This window comes from Pongo abelii, chromosome 6, assembly GCF_028885655.2.
Source record: "Pongo abelii isolate AG06213 chromosome 6, NHGRI_mPonAbe1-v2.0_pri, whole genome shotgun sequence".
NCBI lineage: Eukaryota > Metazoa > Chordata > Mammalia > Primates > Hominidae > Pongo > Pongo abelii.
Window position 1 is genome coordinate 62,899,787 of NC_071991.2, and position 18,540 is coordinate 62,918,326.

Sequence of the window (18,540 nt, forward strand, 5' to 3'; positions counted from 1 at the left end):
ACTTGGGGATACATTGTTCATGCCAGTTAGCATTTGCAGAGCCCTCCTGTATGCACAGCATTATAGGTAGGCTCCATGGTGGGCGCCACACAGCAGGCATGAATAGCATACAAAAGCAAAAAGTACATGAAATGATATTTTTAAAAATACAGAGCAGAGAGCACAATATTTAAAAGTACACAGGCCGAGCGTGGTGGCTCACACCTTGTAATCCCAGCACTTTGGGAGGCCAAGGCGGGCAAATCACTTGAGGTCAGGAGTTTGAGACCAGCCTGGCCAACATGGTGAAACCCTGTCTCTATTAAAAATACAAAACTTAGTTGGGCATGGTAGTGCACGCCTGTAATCCCAGCTACTCGGGAGGCTAAGTGAGGCAGGAGGATCGCTTGAACCCGGGAGGTGGAGGTTGCAGTGAGCCAAGATTGTGCCACTGCACTCCAGCCTGGGCAAAAAGAGTGAAGACTTCATCTCAAAAAAAAAAAAAAAAAAAAAAAGTACACAGAATAATGCAAACTGAGTCAATAAGTGCAGTGGGTGACCTCACTGTCAGCTAGGCTGGTATGCTTTGGCCTACTTCTGATGAAGAGGGCAAAAAGGATAAATGGCATGATGGATACAAGAAATAACTATTTAGGAGTCATCCTTGATTGCTTCTCCTTCATCTCCTCTTTTTTCTCTCTCCATATTCAATTCATTGGCAAGTTGTGTCCATTTTGTCTAAAAAAATACAGCTGCAGTGTTCCATGTTTCTCCTGCTCATTGCCACTTCCCTGATCTGAGTCATTGTCATCTGCAGGCAACATTACAGCAACAGTCACCTAACTGGTCTCCCTGTTTCTGCTCTTGTTTCTCTCAAGTCTGCTCTCCCAAAGAAGCAAAAAAGAACTTTTGAAAGTATACATCAAATCATGGACTTCCCAATTTAAAATTATTTTGTGGTTCCCCATGTTCTTAGGCTTAGATTTGAAATTATCGTGGTCTCTGCTCTCTCCAGGCTTGTTGAATGTCACATCTCCTGCTATGGACATAATAGCTGCTCCATAAATATTTGTTAAAACAGAAGAACAAGTTATCTAAAGAGAAAAGTAATCCAGTCATTATGTGTGGATCCCAGTTATGTAAAATACATTTTGGTGTTGAATGTCAGTGTGAAATTGGACATTTGGAGGAAGCTAGAGAGTTCAGAGAAGCCCTTCAGTGATGAGCAGGAGAAGTTCAGATGCCATGATAAGCAATACATAAGCCAAAGTCTGGCACTTGTTGTTTTTATATGTTCTGAGACTGATTATTTTAGCATTGTTCCCAAGCTGGATTGGATTAGTGAGAGGCTGGAGTCAGGGGCTTTGTGTAAGAGGTAGTACCCATGAAGAAAGGGTGATAAGGGCTTGGATAGGGAGATGCTGGGAAGGGAGAGATGGATTCAAGGCTCCACGGTATGGAATTTTGTGGTAATAACGCACTGAGCAACCCAGATATAAATACTGTGCTTCCTTTATTATATGACATTTAAACTGCCAGCCAGAAAGCCACATTAAAAATACATATATGGCTGTTCTCACATGAACTGAATAGAAGTCTTCATCTTATACCCCAACTGCCCTTTTGGTAAAGCGCAATGCTGATATGATGACGTCTGGATGGGTTTAGGTGAAGAACAGAATTAAGATTGAATTTTCTCTCTGCCATTGATTTAATACATGAGATAATATGCAGGAGAAGTACCCAGTGCTATTAGCTAACTTCACATTTGATTAACAAAAAATAATGCCAATGTTTACATTTTGTGAATCTATCTAACATTCTTCCTGCTAAATTGCGATCTGAAAGAAAATTATCTGAAGCATTTTTTGTATGATGATACATTTTTTTAATGGTGTTCTTTTTTTTAAGCAATTGAACAAGATGAAGAAAACAATGACAAACATGTAGCTGTAACAGAAGCCGAAAGTGTTCCAGATTCTCAGGTATGATCAATTCTGTGACAGCCCCTCATCATACCCTTCTGTGTTGAGGGTGGTGAGACAGTGCAGGTGTTAAAAAATGATATAGGTTTTACCTTTTATGTTTTGTAAATAGCCATGTTACTGGGAATAAAGTGCTCATTTTTGATATAAAGGTATCTCACACAAAGGGTCCTAAATTGGTAATTATATTTATAATTTGATTCATGGGAGAGGGTGAGATAGACACACTTTACTTCCCAGAGGAAGCAAGGGAAATGAGTGAAGGGCAGACGTTCCCCTGAAGAAGGCAGTGGAGAATGGGCCAGCTGACAGCACCAGCCTGCTAGAGGTTCTGTGCTACCTCCCAGTAGCTAAATCATGGCATGAATATGCTTTAGGTAGCATACCTCCAAATACTATTGCACCATAAAAACTTTGGACACCCTAGTGCTGCCAGCTGTTAACTTTATATAACAGTGGAGCATTTTAAAATTCTGACTTAGCCTAGTTGACTCATCTCACTTCACCTTCAAGGTTACAAATCTGTTGATTCTGGTCAGAAGAATCACATTAACTTTTTCAATAAAGATTGCATGGACAGTAATGTTTTAATAAGGTCACATTGTTTTGCTGTGGTAATATTAAACATGCAGCAGTCCTCAAGTTCATATTAAAATTATACTGCAGGCTTCCAAGCAAACCTGTGCAGGGATTCCCCAGCTCAGTGTATTTACCACTTTCTTCAAGATTTCTTAAATCCTTAAATTACTAGTGGGACAAGGTTTTCTAAATTTAAAATACTGTTATTCTTTATTTGTTCTGAACTTATTCTATGGGTAAATGTCTGTTTGAATGCAATTTTATTTCTCAAAAGGATACACAGACCTTACTGTTCAGGATTTTGTGATTTTTATTCAGCAATGATTATATAACTGTATATCTATAGGACATACAGAGGGATGAAATCATGAAACTAGTAGATTGATAATTAGATCAGGAACAGATTCTACTTAGGTTTGAAAGTTGAATTAAGTTCACTGGGCAGCATGGCATCATTATGAGTGTTATGGGCCTAAGCTGGTTAGGAAGGAAGGCAGTTGTCACCTCCTTTGGTGTGTCTAAGAAAGCTTGATCTGTTACCATAGTGGAAAAACCAGTTTTACTGGTTTAATTCTACAGGCCCATCTATATAAATTCTCTGGATAGAATAAGTAGTTCAAGTCATGCAAGATAAGTTTAAAGAAAACTTAGAATTTTGCCATCAGATACATAGGCAGAATTAGAAATAAAAATGTATGCTCATTGGTATGTATGTATGTGTGTAATTTATATGTACAATTTATTTGATTGATGTATATACATATAATGGCTTGAGCACCTATTTGCCAGGCTTCACAGTATTTCAAATTACTTCAATCTTCATTCCAGAGTGTATTTTAAGCAAGTTAAGTGGATTCTTATTCCTTCTTCCCCATGCATGATGAAATATGTTACCGTGGGGAATGTGCCTCTAGGCTGATGAAAACTTTGGGTCTATAAAGGGTTAAGATGGTCACTAAGCCCAGAGAGACTTGGCCTTGTTGTACACAGGCTTCCCATCTACCAGAGATCTCTCATATGTTGGCTGCTTTTTTCTTACTCTCACTAAAAATACCTTTTTTGCTTAAGAAACTCCCTGTTTCAATGCTGTCACATGTGGGTGGAGTGAAGAGAGCATTTAGAGTTGGGTTTACATCCCAGCCCTTCTTCCTTAAGGGATATTCCTTAGTGGCTATAAACCTGGAAGATCCTGTAGGGCGCCTAAGTCTTTGTCCCCATGGTGTCCCCACTATGCTAGGCAGTACCTAGCTAGCATGCATGGTTTTCATCTCTGCGAAATGGAGCTATTATAAGCTTGTCCTGAGGTTGAAATGAAGCAACATAAAACACTCCCGGCAATCCTGACACATAGGAGAGTTTCAGTAAATGTTGGGCAGCATAAGGTAAAGACTAGGGGCACTGCCTCTGGGGCCACACTGCCTGGATTCTTTTCCTGACTGGCACAGTAACCTTGGGCGAGTAACGGGCGGGGTGGCTCACACCTGTAATCCCAGCACTTTGGGAGCCAAGGCAGGTGGATCGTGAAGTCAGGAGTTTGAGACCAGCCTGGACAACATGGTGAAACCCTGTCTCTACTAAAAAAAAAAAAAAAAAAAAAAATTAGCTGGGCATGGTAGCGGGCACCTGTAATCCCAGCTACTTGGGAGACTGAAGCAGGAGAATCATTTGAACCCGGGAGGCGGAGGTTTCAGTGAGCCAAAATCCTGCCATTGCACTCCAGCCTGGGTGACAGGGCGAGACTCCATCTCAAAAAAGAAAACAAAGCAAAACAAAAAACCTTTGGGTGAGTTAACTCTCTTGTGCTCCTACCCTCCTTTTCTGTAATAATACTGGGAGCAGTATTATTGTATATAACACTTAGGCAGCACTTCATATATATTAGACACTCTAAGGTTCTTTGTTTTTATTAATGTATTTAAACATCACAGCAAACCCTCCAGGATAGATAGTTTAATTACTACCACTTTATAGATGTGCCGGTAAGGGACGGGGCCAGGTCTGAAACCAGGGCAGTCTGGTTCTGATGTCCTTGCTTTAAACAGCATGCAAACTGCCTTTCTGACCTCTGTAAAATGGAAATAATTGTTAGATTGTTCCGAAGATTAAAGGACTACATGTGAAGCAATTAGAACAGCGCCTGACACACAGTAAGCACCCAGCAAAGTCAGCCTCTGTCAGTTATTGTCACTCTGACCATCTATCTCATTGCTTTTTGGTTGGAATATTTAAAGTATCTAACTGGGCCGAGTTGCAGCATTACTCTCTGCCAGATGGTATCTTTGCAGACACAAAATATTCTAGTCCCTTCACTCTATTACAGGATAAAAGGATTTAAGAATCTTTGTCAAAATGTACTGAAAATTTGCCTGGTTCTAGCTTTTAAGAATTCTAATGAGATCTTTAATTAGTTATTAATTGACTGATTGATTGATTGCGACAGGGTCTTACTCTGTCACCCAGGCTGGAGTGCAGTGGCACAATCATGGCTCGCTGCAGCCTCAACCTCCTGGGCTCAAGTGATCCTCCCATCTCAGCCTCTTGAGTAGCTGGGACAACAGGTGCACACCACCACATCCAGCTAATTTTTTGTATTTTTTGTAGAGACATGGTTTTGCTATGTTGCCCAGGCTGACCTCAAACTCCTGGGCTCAAGCAGTCTGCCCACCTCAGCCTCCCCAGGTACCGAGATTACAGGCGTGAGCCACCACACTTGGCCTTGAGTAATTTATAATGTGTTGAACTTTGGAAATTCTTGCTTTGATTCCATTAGCCATTGGCCACTGGATTTAGTGACTATTTTCATTGTCTCCTATCCTGCATTTGAATCATTCTATTATTAAGTGATAATAATTATTTATTATACAAATTAACTGCTAAATATTTGGTAACTAATTTATCAGTAGTCAGACTATAACTTTTAAAAATATGCATTCTAAAGAAAGCTCTTATTTAATACTGTCAAAGAAAATTGATTATCCTGTTAAATCTTTTATGTTTGATATTATTCGAGTTTGCTTATTCTCTTTTTTAACTTTTTAATTTTTTTTTTTTACTTTGCTACCCTGCTTACCAGTGTGGTCAAGAATGTATACAAGTCTGAGCTATAATTTCTCTTAGGTCAAAACAAGAGAAAATATTGGTGGCCCCCCTACTTTAGTCTGAACGTTAAAGGAATCAAGCATGTGAAATGAATGAACCCCTTACTTTTTCAATTATATAAATTTATAATACTATATGTTATGTAAATTTTTAATGCTATATTTTGATTTTAATCAGAAGGGATAATTTTCTAAATACAAAAGATTAAGAAAGTACTTGAGGGAAATAACAGCATAAATTTCATGTAAGTGTGGTTTCTGCCTTATTCCTAGCTCTCAGCATGCTCTGGCAGGATGCAGCATTACACAGTATTTCTTTTTTTTTTTTTTTTTCTGTTTTTTTTTTTTTAATTTTGTCCTTTTTATTATTATTATTATACTTTAAGTTTTAGGGTACATGTGCATAATGTGCAGGTTAGTTACATATGTATACATGTGCCATGCTGGTGTGCTGCACCCATTAACTCGTCATTTAGCATTAGGTATATCTCCTAAAGTTATCCCTCCCCCCTCCCCCAACCCCACAACAGTCCCCAGAGCATGATGTTCCCCTTCCTGTGTGCATGTGTTCTCATTGTTCAATTCCCACCTATGAGTGAGAATATGCGGTGTTTGGTTTTTTATTCTTGCGATAGTTTACTGAGAATGATGATTTCCAATTTCATCCATGTCCCTACAAAGGACATGAACTCATCATTTTTTATGGCTGCATAGTATTCCATGGTGTATATGTGCCACATTTTCTTAATCCAGTCTATCATTGTTGGACATTTGGGTTGGTTCCAAGTCTTTGCTATTGTGAATAGTGTATTTCTATAGGATGGGTCTGTCCATCCTATACAAAGGTGATGTTTTAACACAAGGAATTCCACAAAGGAGTAGAACCAGAGAAACTAAATGTCCATTGCCCTGCCTGGACAGTGAGGGGCTAGGAATTATGAAATGATTTCTAAAGCTCCCTGATGCCCCAGCATGGTTTTCAAGGCCCATACCGGTGACTCCCTAGGGATTCCTCACCTGCCTTGACTATCACGCTTTCCATTAGATACATTTCTCACTGTGGATGCTTCATGGTTCTTTTCCCAGTTCTCAAGGGGGCATATTCTTCTATCCCTAACAGGGAGAGCTTTTTCATAGTCTAACTTTTTTCTCTGAAGAAATTTGAGAAAATGAGTATTTGTTGCCCTAAAATTATTATTATTTTTTGACTATGAACTGTTTTCTGAATTTTCCTGGAAAAAAATTCTTAATATTTTCTGTTTTCAAAATAAGGTGCATACAGTAGAATAATTTATCATCTAAGCTCATCAGTGTTTTATTCTGTCATTTATATTTCTGTTTAAAATAGCAAAAAAATTATATGAACTTCTAGGCTTAATTTTTAATGAAATTAAGATATTACATAGTAATCAATAAGAATTTATCTGAATATCCTGAATTTGAACTGAATAGCATTCTGTTATTGAAAAAGTGCTTTCATGAAAGGTGGATTCTTTCTTTCTGGTTTCCCTGACCTTGATAAGCAATTTTTGCAGGATGTTTTACCTAGGTGTTTTAGAAAAAGTGGTTGTTAAAGTTAAGATAATGCAAAGAATGTTTTAATACAAAGAATTGTGTTTTGTCCCAGTAAGATGCTCATTTATCATCCATGTGGCCTTTCCCACAGGAATCTTGTCCACGCTTCATTCTACCATTGAGGGGATGGACCCAACATTTTTATGACTCCATTTATAAAGGAAACAGGCTTTTCCTTTACATTCATAACATTTCTCTCCTCAAAGGCTGAAAATCCTATGAATAACTTTAATTATACATTATGGAGACTTTTTTTCAAAACAGACCTTGAAATAAAGCTCCTAAATAACTCTTCTGACAGTTATACATTAATCTTTTATTTTTTTTTCTGGCTTAGCAGTGTTAGGTAAATGTTTATAATTAATTTTACACAGAGAAATTAAATAGACCAGGGATGTGAAAGTCTAGATCAAGGACTGTTAGTTATCTTGCTTCTCCTGCCATAACAAAGCTCCCACAATATATTAATAAATTCATGGGTTTCTTGAATTAAATCACTAAATTATGGAGCTCTGAAAGGGACCCTGAGGAACATCTAGTTTGGCATGATGCTTCTGCATAGCACTGCCTTATAAATCATCTGGGATATATGGGTTTAAAGTCTCCCAGTGAATGAAGAAGCATTCATAACCTCCTTGAAAATCTTTTTTGATAGTTGTTATGTAAGGAATGCTATAGAATTGATTACCTTGTGAAAATGCATCTAGAAGTTATTTGGAAACCAGAAAATCAAAACAGCAATATTCTCTCTTTAATTATAAGATGTGGAATTAAAGAAATAAGTTAGTCTGAAGCCCACTTTAAAAAGTAAGAGCATTTTGCCTTTAAAATACATATTTGCTTCGTGGGCCCAAGTATCTGGTTGTAATGAAAATGTTTCCTCCTGAAAGGAAAGTTCATTTTATTTACATATTTATTTATTATTATTTTTAGAGAGAAACAGAGTCTCACTCTTTTTGCCCAGGCTGGAGTGCATTGGTGATCATAGCTCACTGCAGCCTCTAACTCCTGGGTTCAAGCAATCCTCCTGCTTTGGCCTCCCAAAACACAGGGATTATAAGCATGTGCCACTGCACTTGGCTGAGAGAAAAGTTTATATTTAGGATTCTAATAATATGTGAAAAATGTTTAGAGTTCCTTGAAAAATCATGTTCACACAGAAATCCAAAAAATAGTGAAGACCTCTTATATTTCCTCTATTTAATTTCGGCCTTTTATTGGTGATGCTAATCAGCTGATTAAAAAAAAAAAACCAAAACACTATACTTGGGACCTACAGATAGAAGGACAGACTGTCTCCAAATCGAGTCTGTGGGAGCTTAGCTGAGTTGCTTTGGAGCTAGTGCTGGTGAAAGGAGGGAACAGGCTCCCCGTGGTGACGAGTTAGTTATAGCTATCCAGTACTCTCATCTGTGTCCCACCACTTCCTGGGCCTCCATTCCCCACGTGCTGTCTTTTGTATGGGAGGGCCATATTGGGGAGCAGAGGAAGATCGGGGCTAAATCCATCACACCACTGATTAAACCACAGAACAGCTTTCCAGATTGGCATTTTGGAGGGTCATTAGCATCCTCCCTCCACCGCCAGGACAGTATATTAAACACTGTGCAGATGACGTGGAAGGAGAGAGAAGAAATCCTCACTGGTTGACATACGCTGGTTGACGTACATGAATTTTCTGGATAACAGAAACGTATTTAAGTGTCAAAGCATTTAAGTAATGTTTAAGTAATGTTTATTTGTAAGTAGAAATTGCCCCAGTTTCCCTGCATTCATAGTTATTTTATAACACCATTGAAACTTTTTTACCCTTCTTAGTGTAGATTAAAAGAGCATCTTAATGATAAGCCCATATATTTACCATTGTCTCAGATTATGGACTGCATTAAAATCCTGACAAACAGAAATATGCCCTAAGGAGGATGGCTAGGAGCATAAAAGGATCTAAAAATAAAATCAAGTGGGCCTTTAGTAGTGCTTGGCAATCTTTATTCTACTTCCCTTGCCCAGTTTCCCCTTCTCTTAGGCCATGAGTTGACAAACCACAGCCTACTGTTTGTTTTTATAAATAAAATGTCATTGGAATGTAGCTGTGTTCATTCATTTACGTTTTATCTCTTGCAGAATTGGGCAGTTGCAACAGAGACCCCATGACCTACAAAGCCTAGAATATTTATTGTTTGGCCCTTTACAAAATAATTTGCCAGTGCTTGTAACCTAAGTGACTATTAACATGCCTTCTTTTCTTATGCCTCCAGCAGCATCTCCCCACAATTTCTTATTTTCAGATCATAACTCGCTTCTTATTTTTCTGGGAAATAGAAGCCTTCAGAAAGGAATTTCTGCATGTCCCTACCACCAAATATGCCAATGTACCTGCATATTTACCCCTGTATTTCACTGTCTCTCCTGTTTCACTGGATGAAATATTTAGATTCATATTTCTTCCTGAGAGTAGATCTTTATCTTCTTTCCTACTCAAGAACATTACTCTTGAAAATGCCCCCATCTCCCTCCTTCATCATCAAATTTTGCTGTCTACTGGAATTCTAATAAATGTAAACATCCTGGAATAGCCCTCATGTTAAAGCAAATAAGCAAGCGAAACTCTTCAAGGACACTCTTCAGCTAGTGCCTCATTTCTTGTTACAAACCTCTTTGGAAGAATTGTGTCCTATTTACTGTTGAACTCATGTTAATAAAGCTTTTGTCCCTATCAGTTCAAACAGAAATTGCTCCACTCAAAGTTACCAATTACTTTTGTCAAATTCAGTGTCAGTTATTTTGAGCCCATCTTGTTTGACATTTTAGCAACATTTGATAGAGTTTTTCACTCCTTCCTCCTTGAAGCAACTTCACTACTCTCCAGATTCTCTTCTTGGAGCCACTCCTCCTCAGAGTCCTTTTCTGATTGATTACTCCTCATCTTCCCAGTATCGAAACACTAGACTCAATTCCTGGATTTACACCATTCCATTGGTAAAACCAGAGGAATACCATCTGTATTCTGATGACTCTGGAATTCATATCTTCAGTCTGGACTTCCCCTGAACCTCCAGACTTCCAACCCAGCAACTCCACTTGGGTGTCAATAGCCATTTTCCTTCCCAGACCAACCCCTGCCTCCCCCATGACAACTCCATCCTTCCAGTTACTGAGACCAAATATTTTGGAGACTCCCAAACAGCAAAATCTGCTGGCTCTACCTTTGAAGTATATCCAGTGGTTAGAACCACATGTACCGTCTTCACCACTAGCACAAGTTCCAAGCCATGTCTTATGTGAAAACCAGGCTCATAACTGGTCTTCTAGCATCAACTACTTCCCCCAGTCCAACCCAGGACATACAATGATCCTGCTAAAATGTCAATCATATTTTGCTAATTCTCTGTTCAAAACCTTCCAAAGGATTTCTGTCTTATTCAGAAAAAGAATCCAAACTCCTTATACAGCCTATAAGGAAATTGTGTATTGGGCTTCTGCATTACCTCTCAACCAGTGCCACCAGTCTACTCCCTACAGCTCTTTTCTAGCCCTGCTGCTCTCTCTGCCTATCCTTGAGCATGCCAAACACACTTGAGCATTAGAGCCCTTGTACTTGCTGTTCCTCTGCCCGAAACACACTTCCTTCTGGATATCCACATCACCTCTTCCTCATTTCCTTTAGGTCACAATTCAGATGTCATTTTACTAGAAAACCCTTCCTTGACATTTTTATCTTAATAATGCCTTCAATTATTTATCTGTCCCCTTACCCTGCTTCATTGTTTTTTCTGTCATATATTACCACTCAATATTTCCTATTGGTATGTTACATTATGAATGTATGCTCCATGATGTAAGGAACTTTGTTTTTGTTTTTGTTTTGAGACAGACTCTCGCTCTGTCGTCCAGTGCAGTGGCGTGATCTCAGCTCACTGCAACCTCCACCTCCGGGTTCAAGTAATTCTCCTGCCTCAGCCCTCTGAGTAGCTGGGATTACAGGTGCACACCACCACGCCCGGCTAATTTTTTGTATTTTTAGTAGAGACGGGGTTTCACCATGTTGGCCAGGCTGGTCTCAAACTCCTGACCTCAGGTGATCCACCCTCCTCAGCCTCCCAAAGTGCTGGGATCGTAGGTGTGAGCCACCACACCCGGCTAGAACGTTATTTGTTTTTTATGTTCACTACTGTATTCTCAGAACTTATAGTAGGTTCTTGCTCAAATAAATCCTTTACTCTGTTGAGTGAATGAATGAATAAAATAATTTAGGGAACTAGGGATATTGTATTAGTCTGCTCTCATGCTGCTAATAAAGACATACCTGAGATTGGGTAATTTATAAAGGAAAGAGGTTTAATTGACTCACAGTTCAGCATGGCTGGGAGGCCTTACAATCATGGCAAAAGGCGAAGGAAGAGCAAAGGCATGTCTTACATGGTGGCAGGCAAGAGAGCTTGTGCAGGGGAGCTCCCCTTTATAAAACCATCAGATCTCATGAGACTTATTCAATACTACGAGAACAGCACCGGAAAATCCTGCCCCTATGATTAAATTACCTCTATCTGGTTCCTCCCACAACATGTGGGGATTATGGGAACTACAATTTGAGATGAGATTTGGGTGGGGACACTGCCAAACCGTATCAGATGTATATCTGGAGAATATTAAAATGAGAATATAATAAATGTTTGTATTTAAATATTTGAAAGATTGTCACATTGGATAAAGAATAGGCCGAGTTTCCATTGCTTTAAAAGGCAAAACTAGTCCTCACAGATTGAAGTTAAATGGTTTCAGTTTTGTCTAGTGTGATAAGAATAAGGGACTTTCCAACAATCCTGGCTGTCCAACAGAGTACATACTGTCTTAAGATAAACTTAGGTCCCTGTCCAAGGAAACTTTAGAAAGGAACTGAAAAGCCACTTGTGAGGGATGTTATAAAAATCTCTGACTTTCGTGGAGGAATTCCACTTGCTGTCCTCTAGGAGTCTGCGATGTGGGCCACGTCAGAAATTTTTTGTTTATTTCCTTCCTAGTTGGACAAACTGTTACATAAAGAGATACCGTGCCCCTGGGAATAAAGATTTAGTCATTGCTTTGCGTGGATAGTTCTATTTCTCTGCTGTCCACTCAACAACATGGGTATCTTTAGCACAAACCGTTAAGATCATGAAGTTTGGATTCTTTGCTGGCCCCTTTGCTGTATTTGGTCATGTTATGGAGTATATTAAAATCCTGTAGGTTATGTTGAGGAAAACGGATTCCATAGTTTTGACTACTCCTGCCAAGTATAACTTTGGATTTCTTTATTAGATCATGTCTTGGTATGTCAGTATGAACCATTTTGGAAAGAATTTGAGCAGAAACACTTCATAATTAGTGTGTTAGAATGAACTTTTTTTTTTTTTTCCTATTTCAAAGTCTTAGATTCACCTTCCTCCTCCTATTATTATTTAGGCACTTTGACCTAATGTAAAATATGATGCTTTATGGATCATTTCCAAACCCCAATGAATGAAATTTCGAGCTTTCTTTTTCCAGTGTCTTATTTTTAGCAAAATATTTCACCATCTTTTATGCACTATTAGTGGTATTTTACTAATGCCCCATAGTAACTTTCCAACTGTGAAAAAAATTATCTTGTGATCTTCTTGTTAAGGGTTTATTTATATACAGAATAATTTGTTGTGGAGCTAAAGAATTGGGGTGTTGTATATTGTTATTTTTAGGGCTCTGTATCACTTCACCCTTTCACCAGTGTGGTTCCTGGCTAACTTTCCCATGAGTTTTTAACCTCTTGCTAGGCTCTGCTTATGTAACAGGAAACAGGCTGTCAGGAACAAACAAACAGGAGCCTATCAGGCGCACACTTAGTAGCAAATGATTTAGTTTGCTCTGTCCTTCACCCTCTTAAAGTAGAGTGATACGCAGACTCAACTTTAAGTCTTTTGGCATGGTGCTCTTAGATTATAATAATGTAACTTCAATTTTTGAAAAGCAAAATATTTTACCAAGACCATGATTTAATCCAGGCAGTGGAAAAGATGAGCTTATTATAAGGTGAACTTTGCGGTGGTGTCATGTCCTGGGACTGTGGTTTTAAGTATATCTTCGCTTTTTCTCCAACTCTTAAGGCAGGGGTGATGTGCAAGCTTCAGGAAAGAGATGAAATCGGACGAATTGAACTAGTCCAGAAGCTGGCAAAAGAAAACTATCAGTTTTTGCAGACGGACAAAAAAGAACAGGAGAAGTCTGAACACGTAAGCCTTTTGCCTCTTGGGGATGCAGGTTTGAAGGGGTGGAAAATGTTTTTCCCTGATTGCATGTTTGAACGAAAGACTATTTTAAATTCTTTAGGTTTTGGGGTTTTTTTCCCCCCAAGAGCATCCTCCTTAGTAAAAATGACAGCTGCTCCTAGCTCTAAGCAAGTGGCTTATGACACTGGATTTATAAGAGACTCTTCTCAAAAGTAAATTATGTAGAAATATGAGAATACATTTAAGCAAATATGAATCCTTATCTATTTATGATCCTGCTTGGGTGGCTTTCAAGTTTGATTTTGGAAGTTTTGCCGTATCATATAGTTTGTAGAACATGAATTTTGAAAAAACATTTCAACATATTTTTATGTTTAGTACAGAGGTGGATCTAGTTGCCAAATGAATGTGTCCTAAGTCACTAGAAATAGATAAAAACACAAAAAGAGATTATAGATGCTCTCACCAAGTGGGAGGGTCAGAGGGGAGTTTTCCCAGTATCTTATGAAGGCTTGTGTTCTAACAAGAGTTATATTGTTTGAATATAGTTAAAGCTGGAGGAAAGGGACGTTCCGCTTGGTCCTCCTGAAAGCAGTTATTCAGATTGAGCCTTAGAACTGAGAATGCTGCCGTCATGCTGGGAAGACAATGGGACCACTTTCTTGTGCCACACATTGTTATCTGTTGACTTGGTTGTTGTTGGTTATAAGACTTCACTCTCAGTGCTGCACTATCCAGGATTGCTCATGAAGGGGAACATTCCTCTGTGCTTATACATGTGTCTTTCTCTGACTTTAATTTTTCCTTGAGATTTTGTTTTCAACCCTTTCCAAGGGGGAAAACATTGCTTCATGCTTTTTCTGCTCCAAGTCTATTAATACAAATGGCAGGGTTTTACTGAGAAGGAGAGGAGTTAAGATGCTCAAGGCTGGCTGGCTGCTTAGTTTAATAACATAGCACTTCTCTAACAGTGAGACATCGAATTGTAACAGTTGGTGTCTCAAGAAAGAGAATAATTAGGCAGTTTCAAAGCCTTGTGATTGAACTGTTTCAGAGGTGACTATTGCCTAAGTGTGGATGTAGGTCTCAGGCAACCTTCACTTTGCTTGGAACTATTGAAAACTTTAGCACCTTGTTCAAGTTGTTAAAAGCACCCTGAAGTTTGACTAAATCATAGACTGACTCCTAACCTCTGCTCTGTCCTTAGGATATTTGAGTATCCTAGTGTGCAGCTTAAATTTTTCAAAAAATTTCGTTTTGATTCATTTTAATTAGATGAGCAACAGTTTTCATATGCCATATTTTATTGATTTCAAGATGCACATTTCCCCCACAATAGTCTTAACAATTGATGATATGAAAACATGTCATAGTTTAATTGTGAGCATTTTTCTTTCCTTATGGTTCTTAAAATTAATGCTGTATCTTACAACTGATTGCAAATTAGGTGCAGTAAACCAGTAACAACTTCAGGTATGGTAAGATCTTTCAAAAATCAAACAGTAGAACAGTAGGGTACCACTTCACCAAAGTTAGAGATCATAAGCTTTAGGCTTATGATTAAGGCTTATGACAAAACAACTTTGCACTTATTAAAAAGATACCTGTGTGTTGTCTTTGTTGTATATTTAGTTCAGTCCAGAATATTATAAGTAGTCACAGCCAATAAGATTATAATACTCTTCACATCTGTAACTATAGAAATCTACACTTCCTGTGTCCTTGTGTTCTCATTGGGTGAGGGGAGGGGGGAGGGATAGCATTAGGAGATATACCTCATGTTAAATGACGAGTTAATGGGTGCAGCACACCAACATGGCACATGTATATATGTAACAAACCTGCACGTTGTGCACATGTACCCTAAAACTTAAAGTATAATAAAAAAAAAAGAAATCTATACTTGGGGCTGATAATTGTAAAGGCTTTTAACATGAGGCAGAAATTTAGTGATTGAAGATTTGCAGCTTTGCTCTGGTTTTCTGCTCTGTCACCTTTAAACCTTCATTTCACTTGTAAAACAGAACACTAACATTTTTTACTTCTTGCGTGACTGTCATATGATGGGTGCATTAACAGCTCTGAAACGTTTTTGTTTCTGAGAGGAAAGATGGTGTGTAAATAAACATTGGAATTATGACTTTTTCTATGTAGACTTTCCTGTGAAGCTTAAAATAAGGAAAGAAATATTAGGGATCTTTCTTTCTAGTGATAAATATAAACAAAGCCATTCTGTCATCTCCCTTCTGCAGGATGACACCCAGTGGAATCTCTCAACTCTCAAGGCTGATATTGATGTGGTCCTCCACTAAATGAATTATTTGGTACTAGATGATTACACTTTTTGCAGTAATTTATTAGGAATAAAAACCACCTGCTAATTCACTTCAATCTTTTATGTCTTGGGCATTTGATGTGCCTATACCTTTGCTTACCCCTTGAGTTCACAGTGTTCATGAAGGTGGTGCAGCGTTTTCACTTTTCCTGTCCTCGCTTTCTTTACAATAGCAGTCATCTGCTCTTCATAGAAACTCAGTTCCGACACACAGCATGGACAGAGGAAACTGCAGTTTACTTAACGTAAACCTAGGTCTGCAGTTTCCTCTTCTTGTAATAACAATAATGACCAAACCCTGAAGTTACATACAGATTTCCTTTCTTTTATGATTTTAAAATGCTTCATCAACCTCATCCACCATTCCTGGGCCAAAGCTAGTTAAGTAGATAGTGATAAAATTTGAGTTAGAATCCAAGTTGCCTATTGAGTCATTCTTTTGACTAACCTTCATTACTTTTCCAGTTCTAGAATGCCACATAGATGCCAAAGAGAGCTAATTTCTAGCACTACTGCATAGGCAAAGACATAAATTTGATAGAATAAAGCCTTTGTTGCTGGTACATCTTGTTACAAATTGAAGGGGATTACAGCTTTCTCAGTAGGCATTTCTAATATTTTCTTAACTGCTAAATGCTATGATTATAAATTCATGCCATTAGAGAAATGCTTCACTCTATGCTTTTGCCAAGGTGTTTCTGAAATTTAAAAAGTTAAATGTATAATTATCGCAAGCTTCTCAGGAAGCACTCCATTTTTCTATTTTCTGTTAACTAGCTGTAGGCACAATTAGCAAGCACTCATGCCTATGTGTTGAAAATTATTATGGGAGGACTTTCAGAAGGGGAAAGAAATGGGCTGTGTCTTCTAAACATTATGATAGTAGAGTTAACATTGAGTTGTTGGTTCTTTAAAGGAATTATCTCTCATGTAGGCATTGTATTTCCTAGCCTTAATTCTGTGACTGTGCCGATAGAGCAAGGGACATGTGTTATCAGATGGGGACCTTTGAGCTTGACCCTGAAGAATGACTAATGGTCATAGAAGAAGGCAGGGGACAGCATTTCAGGCAGAGGGACCCACGGGAAGACACATGACTGCAGTCCTGGTGGTTCCTAGGGAATGGAGAGGGGTGGGCTGGGAGTCAGCCTAAAATTCCATTATGAAAGACTGGTAAGCTAAAAAAGTTTACCAGCTACCCTAAGGAGCTTAAACTTGCCTTTTGGCAAAGGAAAGCCATCAAAGAAGGGAAGTGGCATAATCAGATGTGGCCTTTGTAAGATCTCTCTGGTATTGCTTTAGAGGAAGAATTGAGTGAAGAAGAGGGAAATGTTGGAAAGAACCTTTAAAAAGCTACCGTAGTGAGTCAAGTGAGATGTGCCAGCCTGAACTGGGGCAATGACCATAAGAACTGAGGAGGGAGTAAATGTGGAAAGTCATTTACCCAGTAAAATTGACAGAATTCGGTGACTAGTAATGGGGATGTGCATGCTATTTTATATTAGGCAATTTTTAAGGATTCTTTGGTATAGTGGCAGACATAAGAATGTTCTGTTTCTTACCACCTTTGCCAAAAAGCTGCATAAGCCATTTCCCTTGCTTTGTTTGCCTGCAGTTTGCTTCAGGTCGCTGAGATGTTAGTATTTATCTCACTGACAGATTGTTAGGTGGGGTTCCGGCAAACACTATGGGGACTACACAAACTTTTCTTTCCAGAACCCTTTGAAAATACCTTAAACAGAGAGAATCTCTGGTAGCTCCCAAATAAACTGACATATTTGGCCAGAGCTTTGGCATTTGCTGCAATATGTGTGCCTTCCTCAGAATTAACTGGGATTTTAGCGTTGCTCTCCTGATCTCTGTAGTCTGAGTTGGTGTTACTATACTTCTATTCTAGAATACTCTCTGTAGTCTGAGTTGGTGTTACTATACTTCTATTCTAGAATACTCTCTGTCATCCATTCATTTGCTAACTTTTGTTTAAGCTGATGTCATAGAGGAGCCAGACTAACTATGGTGGCTCCCAACTATGGTGGCTCCTGCCCTCAAGAAGTATAGTCTAGTGTGGAGAAAAGATATCAACACAAATAACTGAGATACAGGGAAGCAGTGAAAAGAATCCCAAGAGAGATACATAGGAGTTTGAAGAAGAATTTACATCTCAGAAAGCAGGATTCTTTCATAGGGCAGAAGGACAGTTTGACCTGGACCTTAAATTAGGTTTTGGGTTGGATTTAAAGAATCCACATTGAAGAAGAGTATTCCTCGTAGGAAGAATAGCATTAGAAAATGCACGGAGATACCGAAATATTAGACGTTTTTTGGAACTCTGAAACGATTTCATGTTGCCAGAATACCAAGAGTTGGGGGTGTGGGAGGGGAGGCGGGAGAAGGAAGATTTCATGAGAAATGAGATTGGGACCAGACTGTGGAGGATTTTGAGGGCTAAGAAGTTTTACTTCATTCTAGAAATAATGAGGACCGACTGAGCATTTGCTTGTCTGCAGTTTGCTTCAGGTAGCTGAAATGTTAGTATTTATCTCACTGACAGATTGTTGGGTGGGGTTCTAACTTTTCTTAAGGAAGACGGTTGAGGCAGGGCCTTCGTGAGATAAATTATATTATTTCAGTCTGACTGAATAGTGACTGAATAGTGAGGGAGCTGAAGAGTGATTAAGCAGACTTGGGTCCAGAGTGAATTCAAGTCTGATTGCCTCTGGAGGGTGTCTCCTTCAGGCTTCATCACT

The 18,540-nt window shown here is 38.7% G+C and overlaps 1 protein-coding gene across 1 annotated transcript in view; it reads left to right on the plus strand.

Annotated features, from left to right (window-relative positions):
* RAPGEF5 (Rap guanine nucleotide exchange factor 5) overlaps positions 1-18,540 on the plus strand; it is a 239,947-nt gene that overhangs the window by 125,249 nt on the left and 96,158 nt on the right. Inside the window, exons 8-9 of the mRNA XM_024250329.2 lie at positions 1,891-1,964; positions 13,336-13,461. Coding sequence (XP_024106097.2) covers positions 1,891-1,964; positions 13,336-13,461 — 200 coding nt within the window. The remainder of the gene's footprint in view (positions 1-1,890; positions 1,965-13,335; positions 13,462-18,540) is intronic.